Source organism: Syzygium oleosum, unplaced genomic scaffold (genome assembly GCF_021117445.2).
Source record: "Syzygium oleosum isolate NSW1041296 unplaced genomic scaffold, Sole_v2.1 Sole_v2.12, whole genome shotgun sequence".
In the NCBI taxonomy this organism is placed as follows: domain Eukaryota; kingdom Viridiplantae; phylum Streptophyta; class Magnoliopsida; order Myrtales; family Myrtaceae; genus Syzygium; species Syzygium oleosum.
In genome coordinates, this window is record NW_026607496.1 from 3,881,924 (window position 1) to 3,901,933 (window position 20,010).

Below are 20,010 nucleotides of genomic sequence, written 5' to 3' on the forward strand. Positions count from 1 at the left end.
TGACTGCTGTTTCTCTTTTTCTTCCCTCCCTCTTCTTATAGGAGGAGGAGGGAGGAGGGGAATAGGAGGGTGGCGTGAAGGCATTCAAGAGGGGGGGCCAGAAATAGTACACGAGGGTATCATTCAAAAGCCAAAGCTCCCCCTTCTTCTCCCTCGCCAACTTGTCTGCAACTTGCGCGATCTTTCCCCTTTTATTCAATATTCAATTCAAACCCACATACACTCGTTCCCACCTTCCTTCCTCGCACCACCTTCCTTCACCACATATAGAGGAGAGAGAGAGAGAGAGGGAAGCAGAAGAAAACAAGGTGCAACTTGCAAGGGGTATACCCTTTTTCTCCACTTTAAAACAGCCACTTGCAATTCTAGCAACAAAAAAAAAAAAAAAAAAAACAGCCACTTGCAAAGCTGGATTGATTAATCACACAAAAGAGACCCAAGCAAGTTGCGCCTCTGCTCTGAGCTAGCTGTTGGATTCCCATCACCTCTTATTTCTCAATGTTTTTCTTTTCAATTACACACCCCCAACTTGTCCTTCCTCGGAAAGACACTGCACCCGAAAATACATTCATCAATTTAAGCAAAAAAAAATGAAAGAAAATCATCCCATTTGCTGTTATCAAATTATTTCTGATGAACCCATCTGTTCATTTAACGAGAAGAAATTGCAAAAAAAAAAGCCATTTATATTGGGGTTGGTTTTGTAAAATAATATCTGCTTTCTTGCCCACAGGAAGGCAATCCGGCTTAAATTCTGGAAGTTCAGAGCACGGCATGTCCACCTTTTCGCGTGGTCGTTTCTTCTTTCTTCTTTTTTTAACCCCCAAAATTTTACAAAAAATAGCAATCCAGTCCTACATTCGCTCGCTTCCTCTCATGGGATCCCCACTTTAAACGACAATAAAAGTACCAACGAAAAAAATAAGAGAAAGCTCTCCTAAATGGCATTGCATGCAATTATAGAAAACAAAGAAAAAAGGAAAAAAAAATTCCAGAAATGCAGTATGTCATTGCTGTTATTGATAAAAATTCACAGAAAAGGGTGAAAAAAAAAAAATAATTCAGATCAAGACTAGACAAACCCTAAAAGACCAAGTGCAAGTAATTTTAGTAATAATAATATAGAACCAGACTTGGATTGGAGCGAAACGTTTCTTGATCGGCGACGGGCAACACACACACATCGGCTACTCACAAAAAACCACGGGCGTATCAACAGGGAGTCCGGAACACTCGAAGAACACGTTTATAATAACTAAATAATAAATCGAAAAGAGAGAGAAAAATATAAAGGAAAAGGTCAAAAAATCACAAGAATCAAGAACGGATGCGAAACAATCGATCGCTCACGAAGAGAAGGGTGTGTTGTTCTTGTTATTGTCGTCGTTGATGTTCTTGGCCAAGTTCTGTGAGATCTGAGAGAGGGACTGGAGGTTGCAGCGGACGATGGTGTCCGCGAAGACGCAGGTCTCTTCCTTGGTGTTGCCGGGAGGGACGTCGACGACGTACGACTGGACGACGACGGTGCCTTCGCCGTCGCCTTCGCCGTCGCCAGCGGTGTGGAGCGTGGTGACGGACCTGTAGTTGGCGAGGCGGTGCTCGCCGCCGACGACGCTGAAGCTGATGACGTGGCGCTCGTCGTCGAGGATCTCGAGGCGCTCGGTGCTGTTGTCGGCGGGGAGGCCGGAGACGACGCGGATCTCGCGGAGGGTGCCGACGCCGCCGTCGCCGGCGAGGACGTGGCAGCTCTTGACGAAGTGCTTGTAGGCCTGGGGGTTGTCGAAGCGGCGGACGAAGGACCAGACGGTGGGGAGCGGGGCGTCGATGCGCTGCACCACGGCGGAGCAGCACTGGTTGGGGCCGACGGCGTAGGTGTGGTGGAGGGCGGCCGCCTCGGGGACGGGGCACGCGAGGGGCGTGCGCTCCGGGTAGTCGTGGCACATGGTGGCCGTCGTGGCGGCGGCCACGGCCTGGGTAGGGTCCGGGTTGATTCGGTGGAGGAGGACGGAGGATGGAGGGGCGTTGGAGGGCATGATTTCAGGATAGGGGAAACCAAAATGGTTGCTTCTTCAACTTCTGTTAGAGAGGGGGTGGTGGTGATGGTGGTGGCGAGAGAGAGAGATTGGTTTTGGAACTTTCAGAGAGGTTGATGAATGAATTTGTAAGGTTGGTGGGTAAAATAGGCATACTTTTTGTAGGCTACTTGTGTGTATATATATACATGTGAATAGAAGTGTGTGCGCGTGTGAGAGAGAGGGTCACTTTCCAACTGCCTCAGAGGTGGCTGCGTTTGTTCTTTCTTCCCAAGTGGGTGATGTTGACACAGAGAGAGAGAGAGAGAGAGAGAGAGAGAGGAGGTGACCAAAGGGATTAATGAGAGGTAATGCAAGAGGGAGATAACAAATGCGAGAATGCTTTATATGACCGATATACGATTTGTGAAAAGCAGGAGATTCAAATTTAGACATGGAAGAAGTTGGTTTGAATGCATATCATGCGAGCAATGTGATGGTCGTCTATGCCACGTTCGCTGTTTGATAGTTATCAAAAATATTTTTTTCCGCGCGAATACGATGCAAGAGGGCGATTCTTTTTAATCCATATAGATTGTGACGCTAGTTTTTATTGTCACTTCTCTTTTTCTTGTAAGGCTTATCTGTTGATGGTCATATATGTTCACTAACCAACAGGCAATTTTCTCTGCCTCGGCTTAAAAATCCTCATCTAATCCGGAGTAAAAATGATGTCCTCTGAGTTATATTTTGTTCCTGAGTTTTGCGACTCCGTTTAGCTATGGTGTGTCGGTAATAGTGCAATGTTTCACTATTCATTTCTCTGCGCAAAATTAGCTAAGTTTATTATAACAGAGTTTCAACCCTTTGTCAATTATTAGGTACATGATCTTCCTTCCGGTATGTTCTTCGAATATTGCCTTCCATGACTTGAACTAACCAAGTAAATGAGCTCTTGTGCTAAATCTAGACATTTCTCGAAACATCATAAAAAAATATGACAGCACATATCAACCACCACCCTTGGATGAAAACTGAAAGGGTCACCATAAATCTAAATTAAAGCAGCCTACAATCTCCATGGTCCTTTGAACTATCGTATCAAACTTCAATCTCCCCCGACTATCATTGTCACCGTCTTCACAGAAATTCAGCTTCTCGATCCAGTGACCTTCTAATAGACCCCTCAGACTCAGAATCATTATCTCCCTCTCACTCATGTGTATAAGTCTCATGTGCAATCACTACGTTGTGTCTTGATCTGAAACCTTAGAGAATCTTGTAGACGAGCCAATTATTTTCGTTGCTTAGAAGAGATGTAACTCGCACTCTATCTCGCCTCGTGTCATAGTCTGTGCACCTTGAGAGTATCCAAAACTCCACCCTCAGGGGAGATCTTGTATCCAGCCCTATCAAGAGCACACGGCCAGATAAAGTTCTTTCTCAGCATTGGTACATGCCACAAAGCAGTCAATGTCCCACAACTCCATTATGTATCCTAATTTGAACTCTTCCTATTGATTACATCAAAAACACTCATATGTGTCATTTCACAATTTTTCACATGTCACTCACTTAGAAAACTCAAAGAGAGATAACCTTAACTCTTATCTTGGTTGCTCCATTATAACTTATGAAACTAGGTCAAAAATAAGCTTTTTATCCCAAGTTTCCCTTAATCAAATTGCCTTCAGGCGCCCGCTACATGGGCAGAATCAAGAGGTCTTTATGGGTGTCTAGTCGAGCGCCGACCCAATACCTAGAATGGGCTATTGGGCGGCGGCCGGCGGCCCAGGCTTTCCCAAGTTCCTAGCCCTATACTCCTGGTTCAAGCACGCCTCGAAAACGCCGTAGTCCGGCTCCAATCCGAAACGTTTCTTGATCGACATGAAATGGAAACACACTTTAACAAGAGCAACCCCTTCTTGTTAGAAAATCCAAAAGGAAATGCCATGAAAGAGTGATTCTAAAGTTCTTTTCTTGAAAGTTGACTGTAAGTTTACTAAAGGTGTTCCAAAAGCCACGGGATTGGGCAAGAGGCTGTTAGAGTTCAACGCGTTTGAAATAGATTCTTCTCCAAGAAAGAGAGGAACACCCAATGGTTTGTCTCAAGAAATTAATTATTCTCTTTATTATTTATCCAGGGCAAATTACCAAAGAAATTCTAAATCTATTGCACTTATGCCAATTCAGTTCTAAACCTTTTAATTTGTCCAATTTAATCTTAAATATTTTGACTATTTGCCAATTTACTTCTAAACTTTTCAACTGTGCCAAATGAGTCTAAAACCTTTTGACGATTTGACAATTTAGTTCTTCCGACTAATTTTGATTGAAAATCGCTGATGTGGTGGTCAACATCGGTCGTCATACATGGTACGGCCGACGCTCACGTTGATAATTTTTGTAATTTTAAAAAAAAATTCTTAATAATTTTCCTTTTTTGTTCTTTCCTTTTTTTTTCCTTTCTCTTGTTTCTTTTATCCTCATTTCCCTTTGCCAATCGCAAGCCTCAGCAATGACTGACATAGATCACCGACCACCAGCGAGGGCATCCTGGCCCTTGTCCTCACCGGTGACCAGGGGAGGGAAATAAGGAAAAAAAAAAGAAAATAAGGAAAATAACTCAAAATTTTCAAAAAAAGAAAAGAAGCAAAAATCGTCTACGTCGATGTCAGTCGTTCCACCTAGGACAACTGACTGACTGGACTGTCACATTAGCGATTTTTGACCAAAATTAGCCGGAAGAACTAACTTCGCAAATTGTCAAATAGCGAAATGTCAAAAGATTTAGGACTCAATTGGCAAAATTGAAAAGTTTAGAATTAAATTGGCTCAAGTACAATAGATTTATAACTAAATTGGTCAAATTAAAAAGTCTACGGCTGAATTGATGTAAGTGCAATAGATTTATGACTTTTTTAGTAATTTCCCATATTTATCTAGTGGGGCCATTACCTTATATGTCATACATGAACCGTTGCAATTCAACCTGCACGACTCAATATAAACATCTCAAAATGGTCCTGAGTTCTAGTCCTCGTCCATTCAAGAAGGGGTTTAGATCAGATTCCTTATTGTGAAATGAAAAATACTTCTCATATAAGCGATTTTTATTCACGACTCGTGGTGCAACTGAGCAAGATAAATGCGACAACCGTATTCCTATACATTTAAGAATAAAAGAAAGTACGGCAAGAATAATTCGATAATTTTCGAAAACTAGTCTATACGGTAATGGTAGCTGGTAATCTAGTACCAGCTTGCTCATTGAAGAAAGTATAAATAAATTGGTCATGGCCTGATCTCTTCTACTTCTGTGGCAGATTTTCACGATTATTTTTTTTTTCAAATTAAGCTTGAGCTGTGTGCATTTAGTCGTAGTCTTTAATGCTGTACAAAGGTAAAATAAAAAATAAAAATAAAGAAGAGAAGGGACCCTCAGACATAGGGGCATGGCACTTTGCTCATGAGGAGATGGTCCCGGTTTCATTTCAAAATTGAAAATAAAGGGCGGCCCTCTCAATTTCTATTGTTTAAGAGCATTAAATCTCAAGTTGGAAAATAGAATAATAATTGCTATTAAATAGGAAAAAAATAAAAAAAAAAAAAGCGACAAGTGGTCCATGGCTCGACCTTGATCATTGGGGAAAAAAAAATAATTGTCGATCGATCTTAATCATCCGCTCTGAACGATTGCACTACCTCCATTGCAACTTGATGTCGACCAAAAAAAAAATTTGTAACTTGATCTTTTTGTAAATTAATAATTGTTTTGTTGATACCTAAATTTCCAACCTTTGGCATCCCCCAAGTCAATGCCTCGCATTCTTACAAAGCATTGTTTCATACAATGTTTATTACATGTTGGATCACCTACTTTCATTATTTTTTGTCGTGCTCTCTCATATGTTTCGGGGACAGCAGAATAAAGGCTCTTCGATTCTCCCACGGAACACTGTACGTGGTCATAAAGAGTGTCGAGAGGTTTGGTAAGTAGCTTATTGGAAGTTTTCGTCTAAACAAAGTTTAGTAACTAATGACATTAATTATATCAAATCCTAATACTAAGTACTAACTGTGCTTAACTTCCATGACCATTGACTTTGGGACCAATATAAAACACCTACTTGTTCAATTGACTCGTATTAATATAATCAACGGATAAACCTCCCCCAAGTCCGATTGTTATTTGCAATCTTGTGCGAACATAGGGAGGCGCTTCTCAAATGAGAGAGCCCACAACTCCGTGCATTACAAGGCTCACTATCTTTGTGGAAAGTTAGCATAGCTTATTCATTAGTATCGAGTGCACTAAGAGGTGATATAAGGGAAAGGAAAGGGGAAAATTACCCAATCGATCCTAAATTTATTATACGGATATCAATTCAATTTTAAACTATTCAATTTTGTCAATTTAATCACAAAGCTTTGCGTGAAATTTCGATGAAGTCCTTCCAGTTGGTTTTTGCTGGAAATCGTTAACCATCTTAAGTAGCACATCACCACGTCAGAGTGATTTCCGGCGAAAATTGGTTAGAATGACTACATTGAAATTTATGCATAAATGGTTAAGACTAAATTGACAAAATAAGAAAATCTATGACGGAATTGGCATTTGCACAATAAGTTTAGGATTTATTGGATAACTCTCCGAAAAAAAAAGTGTATTTGTGTAGTGAAAAGGAGCACTTCAAATATTCAGTTGCCAAAGAATATTTGATGACTTAATTGTCTGAATAAAATTAGCTTTAGTTAAAATGTTATAGGATATTATTAACGAGTGCTCGAAAAAACCTGTTAAAAACTCAAATAAAGAAATTTGATCATTTCCTCTTTCCATAGCACTGGGTTCGCCGTGTTCGATGTATTGAAAATGAATATCTTTCTTTTAGGTATGACCTTGAACTCGAAATCGATTTTGTGATCTTCCGTCATGAGGTGCTACTCTAGTATCAAATGCAATTGTCTATTGCAACAAGGATGTGCCAATTATTGTCCATTCCATTTTGACTAGCGTCAATTTAGTCAACATGGAGCACTCCCAAAAATCAATCATCAAAATAATTGGGCTCTCAACTTGCTGAAGGAAAGAGGAAACAAGATGAAAGGATAATGAAAGTGCTTTTAAGCCTAATCTAGTTTAATTTGTTTCGCGAAAAATGAACGATTTATAAATATTTGCTAAAAAATGATCACTTATATTACTTGAAATAATTAGTCAATGAAAAATATTTTCATCGTCGATATCAATTTATATTTTAAAAATTCCGTGAACGATGAAAATATTTTTCGTTCATTCATTTCCGTAAACGATTATTTTTCAAAAAATATTTTCCAAACTATTCATTTTTTGCGAAATAAATTGAGTCTAAATACATCTTAGGGAAGCAAGAGGACCCAATTGAGAAATTTTTCTATTTGAGTGATTGAAAGCAGCGTTTACTCCCCCACGCCATGCCAAAGCAGGCCTCTCTTCGTTTCACCATGTTCCTCCAATTACATCCTCGTCTTTCTATCTGCCTCGACGTGATCCGCTTGTGCTGCTCCTGTCTTCTTGTTTGGCACATGAATCAACAGCCATATGGGGTTTGGGACTCGTGCGTGGTGAGCCCCAATTTTGTTTAGGAAGAAAGTAACACGCGACAGTGACATGTCGATGTGTTTCGGTAATTCGATTGATTGGTGGTTGCATGAATGCTTTTTCGCGATAATTTTGTCGCAAGGTTATCTCTCCAAAGAATCGATTGACCTCCTTTTCGGTGCAAGTTTCAAAATTATAGTATATGTGGACACACACCGTACATAACATTCTCTTGCTCTTTTTTTTCTCCGATAATATGGTTTTTTTTCCTCTCATGAAACTGTTAGAGATAAACACCGATAATTATCTAGCTGGTATTGTCGTGCTAATTTATCATGCGGGATGATCGTTACACACTGAAGTGTATGTATCTCGACATATATGATCCGAAAATATTTTGAACTATGCTTCCACCCTTCTCAAGTGACCCTTTCTTCAGTACATATACTCCCACTTGCATATATATTATCGTTCAAAAGACCATCTCTCATCTCCTATTGGATTCTTCATTTCTTCCTCATTTGCCGGCTGCTTCCTCCCACTTGGGTTTGAATACATCCACCACACTCATATTTATGGTCAAGTGCACAAAGCATTGACATCATCTCTTACGTAACAAAATAACAAAAAACATGTAGAAAGTTTGAGCAATTCTGCGTCAATACACATGAGCGTGCGGGTGCACTTATAAAATATATTTTAGTCAAATTAACAAAAAAATAGTTTATAAATGACATTGTCGATAAGGAAACAAGAATTTGCAACTAGGCTGGGCGTTCCGGGATGGTACCATATGTATTGGACGGCTAATGGAAAGCATAGGGTACCCTTGAGGGCCGATGCTAGTTATTGATATTAGTACCGATTGTTTGAAAATTTAAATTTGTATGGTGTAAAATTTAATTATTTTTATCACTTCAATAATTGAGGTGAAAAGCGAAATCTATTTCCTTCTTCCGAATGGCAGTTCTTCAACTCAAAAGGGTGGGAAGTCAAAAAGCTAGCACTTGAGCCGGATAAGAACGAAGATCAAAGAGAAAACAAATATTGACCAGGGAAGAAAAAAACATTAGGGGAAAAAGTCAAGTCTCATCATAGCCTGCGCAATCGGTTTTGGAGTCTTTTCTAAATATTTGTTATTATGTAATGATATGTGGACAATGAAAGCTTTGGTTTTTTGAAATTAATTTATTTTTTCAATGTGCTGCTAACTGTAGGCTCATAATATTATAAGGGAAAATTCCAAATCAGAAAGTGGGGTCAAATTCTAAAAAAAGATCCAAAGTAGACATAGTATCAAATAAGGACATGAAATACCCAATCGGTCTCAAATAAGGGCCCGAAGTGCGCAATTAGTCTCAAAATAGGGTCTGAGTTCGCCAGCCCGTCAAATGCTCACCAGCCTGCGTGCACGTTACTGTTCCGGCGACCGGAAGAAAGATAGTTTCGTTTTTTTTCCTTTTTTCCTTTTTCTGTTTTTTTTTTCTCTTTTTCCTCCCTCCGCCGGCCATAGCCGGGGCTGGCGGAGGTTGCCAGCCTCAGGCGGAGTCCCTTGCCCGACCCTGGCGAGGGCGGCCCTGGGTTTCCCTCGTCGGCGTCGGGCGAGGGCGGCCCTGGGTTTCCCTTGCCTGCCCTCGGCAAGGGTAGCCCTGGGTGTCCCTCGCCGGCGTCGGGTGATGGCCGCCCTCGCCGGGGGCGAGCGAGGGCGACCTTGCTCTCGCCGGATCTGGCGAGGGTCACCCTCGCCCGCCCCCGGTGAGGGCGGCCCTGGGTTTCCCTCGCCCACCCTCGGTGAAGGCAGCCTCCGCCTAAGGCTGGCAACCTCCACTGGCCTTGGCTATGGCCGGCCGAGGGAGGGAAAAGAGAAAAAAAAAAACAGAAAACGAAAAGGAAAATAAAAAAAAAAGGAAAAAAAGAAAAAGACGAAATTATCCTTCTTCCAGTCGCCGGAACAGTAACGTGCTCGCAGGCCGGTGAGCATTTGACTGGCCGGCTAACTCAGACCCTTATTTGAGATTAATTGGGCGCTTCGGGCCTCTATTTGAGACTGATTTGGTATTTCAGACCCTTATTTGACACTATGTCCACTTTGGACATTTTTTTGAGAATTTGGCCCCACTTTAGGTACTGATTTGGAATTTTCCCATATTATAATTCGTCCAATTTGAAACATTAAGATTTTCTGTGGGATAGTGTATTTAGTAATTGATTCAATACTTTTGTTCGGAAAGGTAACTAATGTAGATGGTTATTTAATTTTCAAAAATTGAATTTATATGTGACAATTGAATTGCATAACTACGCTTGTAGAATAAAAAGAAAGTTTAGATTTTAATTACGACTTGCATTATTATTATTATTTTTGGTCAGAAAAACTTGCATTATTTTGGTGATAGTTATCAACATAGCTAACAAGCTTCATAATATAATATGTTGCCGTTTCCTTATAATATATTAAGTTGAAGCGTACACGTTGGCTTGGGGTGAAATCATGTATGCACATAAATTCACCTATGGTATAATTTATAACCAAGAAAATTGTATATACGACCCCACACGATTTGTATTACTTATATGTTATCATCAAATGTTGCAGCTGTACATTTATTTACAAAATAATAAAATGAAATGGATTTGTTGTCTATACCATACACTCCATTGAAATTACCTTACATAATCAATGCTGAAAATTTGTGTCCAATGCGCATTTAATGGTTGAGTAAGTGAGATGACTATTTTTTTTTTCCTTCTAATCAATCCATAGAGTATTGAGAAGGGAGTGAAGATTGGGACGATGTGGCTCGATGACAAAACTCCGTTCTTAACCACAAAATCCAATTTGCACTATTTTCTATCTTTATAAGAGATTAGATTTGATAGAGGTGAATAGAAAAGAAAGGAAGAGATCTAAATAATTATTATTTAGAGAAAAAAAAGAGGGAGGGATTTGATTACAACATGTTAATTACAAGAGAAAAGAAGCGAAATGAATATACTATATTTGACTTAAGTGTCCTTTATGCAAATAGAACTAAATATAAGATTAAGTGTATAAATATAAAAGATTGAAAATTGTATTTACTAGTCACCTCACCTCTCCCAGTTGCTCAATACTAATGGATTTCTAGGGTTTTAAGAACAGTAAAAAGTTACTCCGAGAGTGTTTTTTTTGCAGAACATAGATGATTTGGAAAAAAATTTCATAAAAATAACACTTGTATCGCTTCTAAAAATGAACGAATGAACGAAAAATATTTTCATCGTTTATGAAAATGATTAGACACAAATTGTTGTCGATAATGAAATAATTTTTATTGACTAACTATTTCAAGCAATACGAGCAATTATTTTTAAGAAAATATTTTTAAAATCATTCATTTTTCGTGAAATAAATGGAGCCAAGAAAATGCAAATCGCTTCTAATTCTCCCCTTTGTTCTCCCTTAGTTTATCCAATTTAGTGACCACTTTTAGAATGATCGCTCTTCTTTCCTAGTCTCCGCTACCAAAACACCGTCATTTTGCATAGTCATGACATCCTTAAAAGTCGAATCTTCGAGAATTATATTGCATATAGGCAGTGTAAAAATGGCTTTCTATTACTGTCCTTGTTAGATGATCTACTGTTGTATGTATTTTGGATGTTATATCGCAACCAAAAATCAAACACCTTGTCGATCAAATTCACATTCATGCATATGGAACGAAAGATCAGAACTGCCTGTTCGTCAGCCAGTTTGCGGTCTGGCCATAGGCTATGTTGAAAACGTAGTGACCACAAGAGAAAAGGCAAAGGCCAAGCAGAGATTGAACACCGCCCTGTTAACAAATATACCACCGATTTGTGCTGTAAAATTTTCTCCGTTTCTGTCCATTGAAAAAAGGCTTTTGAGATCTCCCATGGATTATTATAGCTTTGGCATTTTTTATGGTGGCCATGTTAGTTGACTGCTCAATATTCTAGATGTTGAAGCTTGATATGGGAATCACGAACTCGGTCTGAAACTCCACTGAAGAATTGATCTACACCAGATCAAACGGGTGAGGGTGTCCGGGTTTTGTGCCCGGATTGGCCCTCCGATGCTTAAGTTAACATTGGAAATGAGGGTAATTTAGAAGGTTGATGGAAGGATGGGGAGAGACGCTTTCCTAGAAAGAAAGAGTAAATTGGAGAGAGCCAGTACCTGAGTGTTCACGCTATTGTTTGTGTTATTGTTGATAGGTTGTCAATAGTGTCGAACATGTGACGCTCTGTAGATGACAAGTGGTGAAAGGGCATCACAAGTTGCGTTCATATCGTTTTGGGGATCAATACATGTCTAACGTTACAAATAGTGGTAACAACGGTACATTCTCTAATGAAATAATATTAAAGTGGTGTCTTGTCAAGATCAGCCTATCCGATAATAAGATGTAACCGTCACATCGAATACTTGAGATGCATCTGTCGATGTTATATATACTTGGCGACGCTATCTTGACACTTGTCAAGGGCCGATTGGCTAGGAAGCCTTACACTGACCACTAAATCTAGTAGACTATAACCCGGCCGTTGGACAGTGATGTAATCGTTTCTTTGCTTCCAACTTTGTTTCCTTCTCGTTCTAAGTTGCTCTTCAAGGTCATCAAATGGCTGGTTCAAGCTCCCAACCCAGTGTCACTCTGCCCGCGGGTCAGTCTTCCTCCTCACCTTTGAAATCCTCAAATTAAGGATGGATAAAGCTGCTTGTATGTATTATCTTCTTCTTCTTTTTACGCTAGCGATGTATGATTTACTTTTCCATAATAAGTTATGAGAATTTAGCATAACACTTTACAACTAAATTTTATAGGGAAATGAGTAGAGAACGGTCCCGTTATTTTCACAAAATGAACGGTCAATTGCTAGCCCCCAGTTTTAAAGTTGGAATGTGGGATACCAGCTTGCCCCGCCTTTCACATTTTTTGTCTCTGACTTGGTGGAATTTCCACAAGTTTAAAAAGGCACATAATGAGAGTTTTTTTTTTCATTTTTTTCAAAGAAACAAATGATAATATTCAAACAAGATGAAATATATTTTCCTATTTTATTTAAAGAAACAAATTATAATATTCAAACAATAAGTAACATATGAAGGATTCATTGCAACTTTTAAAATAGTGGATATTTTCTCTGAACAAAGGTTTAAGAAGACGGTGACAAGAGAGGGAGAGAAAATGACTTTTCGGCTGCTTCATCATTATTCTAAGATTGATCTTGTAATGTTTCAAGTCCTTGCACATCTTCATCTATGAGATTCAAATACACAGGGTAATTTTTTCGTCTACTAATTTATTATTTGTATTTTGATATTGTCTTTAATTCACCTGTTTTATATAGAATTGATATCACTAGTCTTGATTTTAGGTCATCGGAGAATCCCTCTATATCAATTTGATTTGATTGAAAAGAATGAGGAGTCATTCAATGCACAATGAATTTGTTATTAGTTATAATGTCAACATTTCAAGTGTTTTTCCTTTTTGAATTTTAATAGATCTTTACAATGACATTAATGATTTCCTTTTAGTTAGTTTAATATTTTTCTACTTGTAATTAGCTATATTTAATTCAATTTGTTTTCTTTTTATATTCAAGAAATTTCACTTACTAGAATTGGTGAGGGTTTCCCTTTTAGATTGGTCCTTCTTGCGCCTTTTTAAATCATCTAATCTTAAATTAAGCCAAGAAAAAAAAGGCAACAATGGAAAGTCAAAAAAAGCTTAAACCAGACGAAGCAGTGTGCAAGTTTCCTCCATTAAAAATTGTGGCTAGTATTGTACCGTCAGAATTTTATTCTTACGGCACCGTTATGGTAGCCGGGTCCAATTTTATATTATGAAATTATTGAGTGATTAAGAGCTTGATCGGAATACAACAGGTAACATTTTAAATTACAGGGCTTCCAAATAGGGTGGCTTCGGATGCCATGCCCAAAACTATTTGAGCATAGTGAACCGTATGGTGCTTTTATTTCACTGAAAATTTCTTTGATATTGATTTCTTGAAAATCAATATCAAAGAAAATGGTTAGTTTTCATTATTTGATAGTCTAGGGTAAGTAATTTTCTTCTTGCTAGAAAATGAAGTTATTTTTCCCCAATCTAAGCTCGCTATTTTCAATCATTGGAAAACATTTTTCGTAAATTAATTAATTTTTCTTCGTCAAAACATCAAAAAGTTGGAAAACTAATATTGAAAAATAATTTTCCTTCAAATAAAGGGATCCTTAGACGAGACGGTTTGCGAGCGTCCTCGAATATCAGCAAATAGAAATACATTCAGATACCAATAGTCATCGAAGTTTTGCATCTTTGCCGGAAAAGATTCCTTCTTTCGTCTCTTTTTAAGTTTTGATAACGTAATCTTTTCTTCAGTCACTCTACAGGACTCTGAGGCATCTGATAAGATTGGAAGACTTGAAAGTACTCGAATCGAATATTCTCATGAATGGCGTCGTATCAATCGTTCCTATCCTACCCAAATAAACGACGAACTTGACGATGCATATGCACATGCGACATGTTTAAACGATGCATGCCAGAGGACCAAGGGAAAGAGAATGTTAGAGGCCAATCTGAACGCGAGCGCATGCAGTTCCATGATTCTTGCATGGCATGGTCGTATGACGAACTGGGCTGGTCGGAACTCAAGATTCTGCATTAAAACTCTTTTTGGTATTCAGCAGACTGAACGCGAGGACAGGGAGTTTCTAACACTGTTAAGAAATAATTCTTGCTCTAGGACTTCTGTTTTTCCTTTTCAGTGCGTCTGAATCATTGAATGAACGGATGTTTTATGCCCTACGTGCCTTATGCCTTGAATCTAACAATTGAGATGCTTAGAAGCGATGCTCCCTGGTCATGTGAGGAATACTCGAAAACTTACGGCATCTTGACGTGTGCCTGATTGGAAATCTAATCAGGTGAAATCAATTCCCATCATGTCTGTCAAATGCTGAGCTACTTTGGCAATGGCATGAATTCCCGCGCAATGTTTCTGCCGTATAAAACGAGATTTGGAGGATCAAACATGCATGTGAAGAAGGGTCGAAGGGTTGGTGGGTTTGATCGGAAGGTTTGGCTCGCTGCAATTGCGAGGGCTCTCGGCTCTGGTCGCGTTTCGCTGTCCAAGAAGAAGATGGCACCTTGACCTTTTGAGGATGGAAGAGGACACTGTCCGAGAAGAAGATGGCACTTGACCTTTTGAGGATGGAAGAGGGCACCTGATGTCGAGGAGTCGTCGTCACCATGTTCAAAGACTGATAAAATAAGACAGAGAAATGAAGACTGCTTGTGGGGATTCGAATTCCGCTCAACTCTACGGAGTGTTAGTCCCCAAGCCACGAAAGCATCTTCTCGTGGGGTTTGTATTTTCCATTCTAGCACCAAACCTGATGCGTCATAGAGATTGTGAGATTAGGAAATTCGTTTTCTGGGATGTGTATGGAAAAGTGTTTGCTGGAAGTGATTTTAAATGGAAAGTGTGATATGAGATTTGCTTGGATGAATGTAAGGATATGATAGATGAAGTTCACCATCGAAGTATAAAGGAATAATTCATCAACCAAGGATACAAAACTTGAGCTCACGAGAGTAAATTGGATAAACAACCAAAAGGGAATTCGCTCACTAGAGAGGAATTATTGTGTATTATCAATTTTAAATCTGAATTCATGCATTTGAGAATTCACCTCTATTTATAGAGAAAATGAGACGCAGAAACTAGTCCAAACATTAAAGACATGAGAACTACCCAAATATTAAAGACAAAGGAACTCGGAAACATGGGAACTACCCAAATATTAAAGACATAGGAATGATAAAACATTAGAACTCGTGGGAACTTGAATTTTGACTGTCACCGTGTAAATCATCCTCCAACCATGCCGATCATTTTGCATTCACACCTCAAGTGCTAGAACGCCCATCTTGGACATCTTGGACCCATTGGATTAATTTGTGGCCGAAATTCCCTATTGTTTGCATAGTTAATGGATGGGCTCGATCAATTGATGAAGTTTGATCAATGGGAATCCCAATATCTCCCGCATAAAAACCACGAGGCAGAAAATGCTAAATTGTCTTCCTCTAAAAAATTACCAAGCAAGCCCTAATTCTCGAATCACGAACCATAATCCTAACATCGAAAACCTCTTTGCGAGATCCTCGCACCCATTTTGCCACCTCTAGATAGGATTATGGTAGGTCATCATAGTTATTGACTAGACCTAATCAATGAACGTGCTTGGCTACTTATTATTGGCCCGCTGGCCAGCTTAAACAAAAATCGCGACTTTTATCAATGAGCAAATCGAGCCTTCGATGGTGCATGACCTTCCTTGACGAAGTATATTATGAGTGAAGTTAAGCAAGCCAAGAGTAGGGGAAGCAGCGTAATGGCTATAATCAAGTACTGACCCATTCAAACCCTAATGGAATGTAAACGAGTTTGGGATTTTTGGCGACGGGACGGGTTTTAGGTACGCCATTAAAAGCCCTACACAGGGTTTGGATCCGGTATTGAAACCGGTATGTATTAATGCTTATTTCTTACATAATCCTTAAATTGTGTAACGAATATAGATGATTATAGGCTTTCGGAACTTTCGAAGATTTACCTTTCGAGCATACTCGAAAACCTTTAAATTTGATAAATCATTTACCCCCATAATCCATAGTATGTTAAAGGAACTCAAGATTCTTACATAGTTTTGTGAACCCGAAACAAAATTTTAAGAATGGCTTTTCAATTTAGGATTGTTAGATCTTAAAGTCTTCTCAGTTCTATATTCTGCGATCGTGCAAGTTTCTTAAATGTAAATCTACGATGATAATGAGCTTTGAATGAAAGGACGACCGCATGCAACTCGTGCGGCTCCCACGTCTTCTTTGCGTTCGTTTTCAAAGGCGGTCCCTGTTCCAGTCCACACCTGACCCGATCTCGCCCTTTGAAAATTTCTTCTAGAACGGAACCCGGGACCGCAAAAGTCCGAAGCTTCGCCGTAGTCGCATGGAAGACCGCGACGGCTCCTCTGCGTTCCTGGTCTTCCGTCTGAAAGTTCTTCGGGCCCCCTTGCGAGCGAGCGAGCGAGCGAGAGAGAGAGGGAGACGTCTTTGATCATTTTGGGCTGAGGGAACTGGGAAGCTGATAGCTTGTGGCATAATCGTCAAAAGGGTCGGATTATCAGGAGGGGGAGACGTGTTTCATCATTTTGGGCTGAGGGAACTCGGAAGCTGATAGCTTGTGGCATAATCGTCAAAAGGGTCGGATTCTTGAGAGGAGGAGAAAGTCGGGATGGATCAGATAATGAGCAAGGTGGGTTCGTATTGGTTCAGCCAGAAAGCTAACAAGGAGATTGATTCCGTCGGCGATGATTTCACTGTAAGTACCCCTGTCTCTCTGTCCCTTTTCGATTTTGTAATTCGTAGCTTCTGTTCATGTTGATCCGGTGGTGAAGTTGCTTCTTTTTGGACGAAATCGACATGTTTGGAAAATAGCTTCTTTTGTGGGTTTTGTTATCCTTGTCTGTCGCGATTGTATTTTGGCAATATCATTATGTGTTTTGTCTGATCTTACTTGTGATTAATACAGACTTTGAGTGACGGATGGCACAAAGCAATAATCGTCGAATCTTTTCATTGTGTCTGCATGTCACCTACCTTGTGAATCAGTCTGACGTAAACCAATCTGTGTATGATTGGCATCTCTTGCCCTTTCTCTTACATCGCTTATCTGGTTCTTGTAATCGGAGAAGAGATGGATTAAAGTATTTTGCTCAATAAAATGATCCACTGGTGGTAGACTTTTTCTCTTTTTAGCTAAATATTCTCCATTTGCAGATAGTATGATATTGATTATTGAGAATGAACATGCAACTAACAATTCCTTAAGGAAATGGATGCTATAGTTTTGCTTTCATGCAGGTTCATCGAAGCTATACCTCTCTAACACCAATGTTTCCTCGATTGATTTTCTGTCCAACCATGCTAGTATTAGGAAGGAGAAAATTGTGTGGTTTGTTTGAGACGTGTTTCTGTAGTTAAAAGCACTGATAAAGTTTTGTCCAGATGCAGCTGAAAGCTCATTGGTTTTGAGTTGCTCATGTCTTTTATTTTGGTGAATTTTTATGGGTTTCTGAAGTGCAGTAATTAGTTTCTCTGCCCTTTAAGTGTCGTAATGGTGGACGCCAATGAACAGTGATGGCTTTGCCAATCAGGGCCTGAATAGGTGTAATTGTAAGTTAGGTCTTTATTCATGCATTTAGACAGAATCACATGTTAAAAACTAGAGGGTCTTTACTTAATATGTGTCCTGGCTTGCTTAATACATGATTTTGAGAAAAAGAAGTCCTATTTTCTCAGGTCAAGGTAGGTCTTGACAAGCATGTGTCAGACAGCATATGCATGTGATTTTGTAGATCAGTTATGACGTTTAAAATCCTTTGTTGGTTGGAGTTAAATTTACTGGCATAAAAATCTACAAAATGTACAAGACCTGTTTCTCTCTTACCCTGCACGCGTGCTCAAACACACGTGGGTATCTGCTCTCGCTTAGTGGTAGAAATCAGGGGAGAAAAGAAATTAAACTTGTTGTCATCATCATGTTCATAAGTTCATTAGCATACAATTATGCATGTTTTTTAAATATTTTTTTCTGATAACAGTTTTTCCTTTGAAAAACAGTCGATGTCAAGCAGCATCGAAAGTGGTACTAAATGGTTGGTCAACAAACTGAAAGGTTTGCTCTTAACACAGATCTTGTTTACCACTATTTGCTTGTGTGTTAATCATTAAGTTATGATGCTCTTACTCACCAGCTCTGCTCTCTGAAATTTGGAGAGCCTTCTTTGCATAACATAACCTGGCATATTGTTTGTACACTGAGAAATGTTGGCCTTATAGTACTAATTTATTGTCTTTTTCCTTTAACAAAAGTTCTCTTCACATTGCCAATGCGCAGCCTGACTTTGATTTTTCCCCCTAGTAAAGGTTCGTATGATCCTAATAAATTTTACAAAAATAAAATAATGATCCTCATAAATGTCCAAATATATGCTGATGCCCCAGCAGCAAAAAATTGAACGCTGATTAAAGGGTCGACGACCTTTGTTGAGTTCCTCAATGTGATATCACGGCTATCAGTTATCTCCTTGGGCATCTATTGCCACACCAAAAGATAACCATATGAAAGCCTCTTATTTCCATGGGTCACTTGCAATGAATCTGATGGCATGGTTGATTTGACCTGAACACAAATATAATGTGGTACTATAACTATAAAGACAACATGATTTTTTCTGTTTCATTAGAGATTTTGTGTATTGCATCCCTTGCTTTACTGGAGCGGTGCCTTTCAATATATAAAAAGAGTTGATGAGATAGACACGTCTTCTTAATTTCATTATCATAGGCTGTGCCAAGAGCATTCACTTCTCCAATATTTTACTGTTCTTAAATAGTTTTGAGATGCACTTCGCAAACAAAACTTGTAAAGAATGAGCATTTTACATCAGGTTGAGGGTTGTTCCTTTTGGTAGACTTATTTCTTTTGCATGAACCTCACTCATAGCTTCGGTTTGCAGGAAAGATGCAAAAGCCATTGCCAGATCTTCTGAAGGAATATGATTTACCAATAGGGCTCTTCCCTCGTGACGCTACCAATTATGAGTTCGATGAGGAGACTGGAAAGCTCACTGTCTTCATACCATCAGTTTGTGAAGTAGGCTACAGAGACTCCTCCGTTTTACGTCTTTCCACCACGGTGACTGGAATTTTGACTAAAGGGAAGCTAGCGGACATAGGAGGGATGAAGACAAAGGTGATGATTTGGGTGAAGGTGACGTCAATTTCATCTGAAGCGTCGAAGCTTCACTTCACCGCCGGTGTGAGGAAAACGAGAAGCAGAGAAGCTTATGAGGTTACTAGAACTGGGTTTACTGTTGATAAGTTTTGAGGTCTTTTCCATTTGGTTGAAGATCTTGGCGACTTGGTCTTGTATTATAGAGCTTCTGACATAACACGCGGTGCACTCACGCAGTGTACTTTATGATTGCTTGATGTAAGTAATAAGTATTCGAATTGTTCCTAAAAGTTAAAGTTAATAATATCTTTGTAATCTGGATGCAGCTATAGCTTCTGGAGTTCACTTGCTGTTCATATTAGTAATCATGTGTCAATGTCGAAGTGGTTCACTGGTTGTTCTTGGTAGCTTCTGATGTTATGCAACTTCAGCATGTTATGAAAAGTTGGCTTCTCTGTAGATCCGGTTGGCTTTGCTATTGAAGTTTGCTGCACCAGCAGTTGCAGGACTCGAGGCTCTTTGCAAATGGTGCACTATACTAAAATCAACAAGCAAGTTAATCTCTATGAAACTTTGTAAGAATTTAATTAATCT

The 20,010-nt window shown here is 39.3% G+C and overlaps 2 protein-coding genes across 3 annotated transcripts; one reads left to right on the forward strand and one right to left on the reverse strand.

Annotated features, from left to right (window-relative positions):
* Positions 1 to 989: 989 nt before the first annotated feature.
* LOC115685098 (abscisic acid receptor PYL4-like) lies at positions 990 to 2,188 on the reverse strand. The gene has a single exon (XM_030610105.2). The coding sequence runs from the start codon at positions 2,031 to 2,033 to the stop codon at positions 1,347 to 1,349; it is 687 nt and encodes a 228-aa protein (XP_030465965.1). The 5' UTR covers positions 2,034 to 2,188; the 3' UTR covers positions 990 to 1,346.
* A 14,345-nt stretch (positions 2,189 to 16,533) lies between these two features.
* LOC115685086 (uncharacterized protein At5g01610-like) lies at positions 16,534 to 19,772 on the forward strand. 2 transcript variants are annotated; one of them, XM_056316805.1, is made up of 3 exons: positions 16,534 to 16,998; positions 18,281 to 18,354; positions 19,199 to 19,772. In XM_056316805.1, exons 1-3 carry the CDS (start codon positions 16,988 to 16,990, stop codon positions 19,567 to 19,569), a joined length of 456 nt encoding a protein of 151 aa, XP_056172780.1. In that variant the 5' UTR covers positions 16,534 to 16,987; the 3' UTR covers positions 19,570 to 19,772. The 2 variants fall into 2 exon arrangements, with proteins under 2 accessions (XP_056172780.1, XP_030465951.1); XM_030610091.2 differs by having other exon boundaries at positions 16,538 to 16,998; positions 18,300 to 18,354.
* The last annotated feature ends 238 nt before the right edge of the window (positions 19,773 to 20,010 follow it).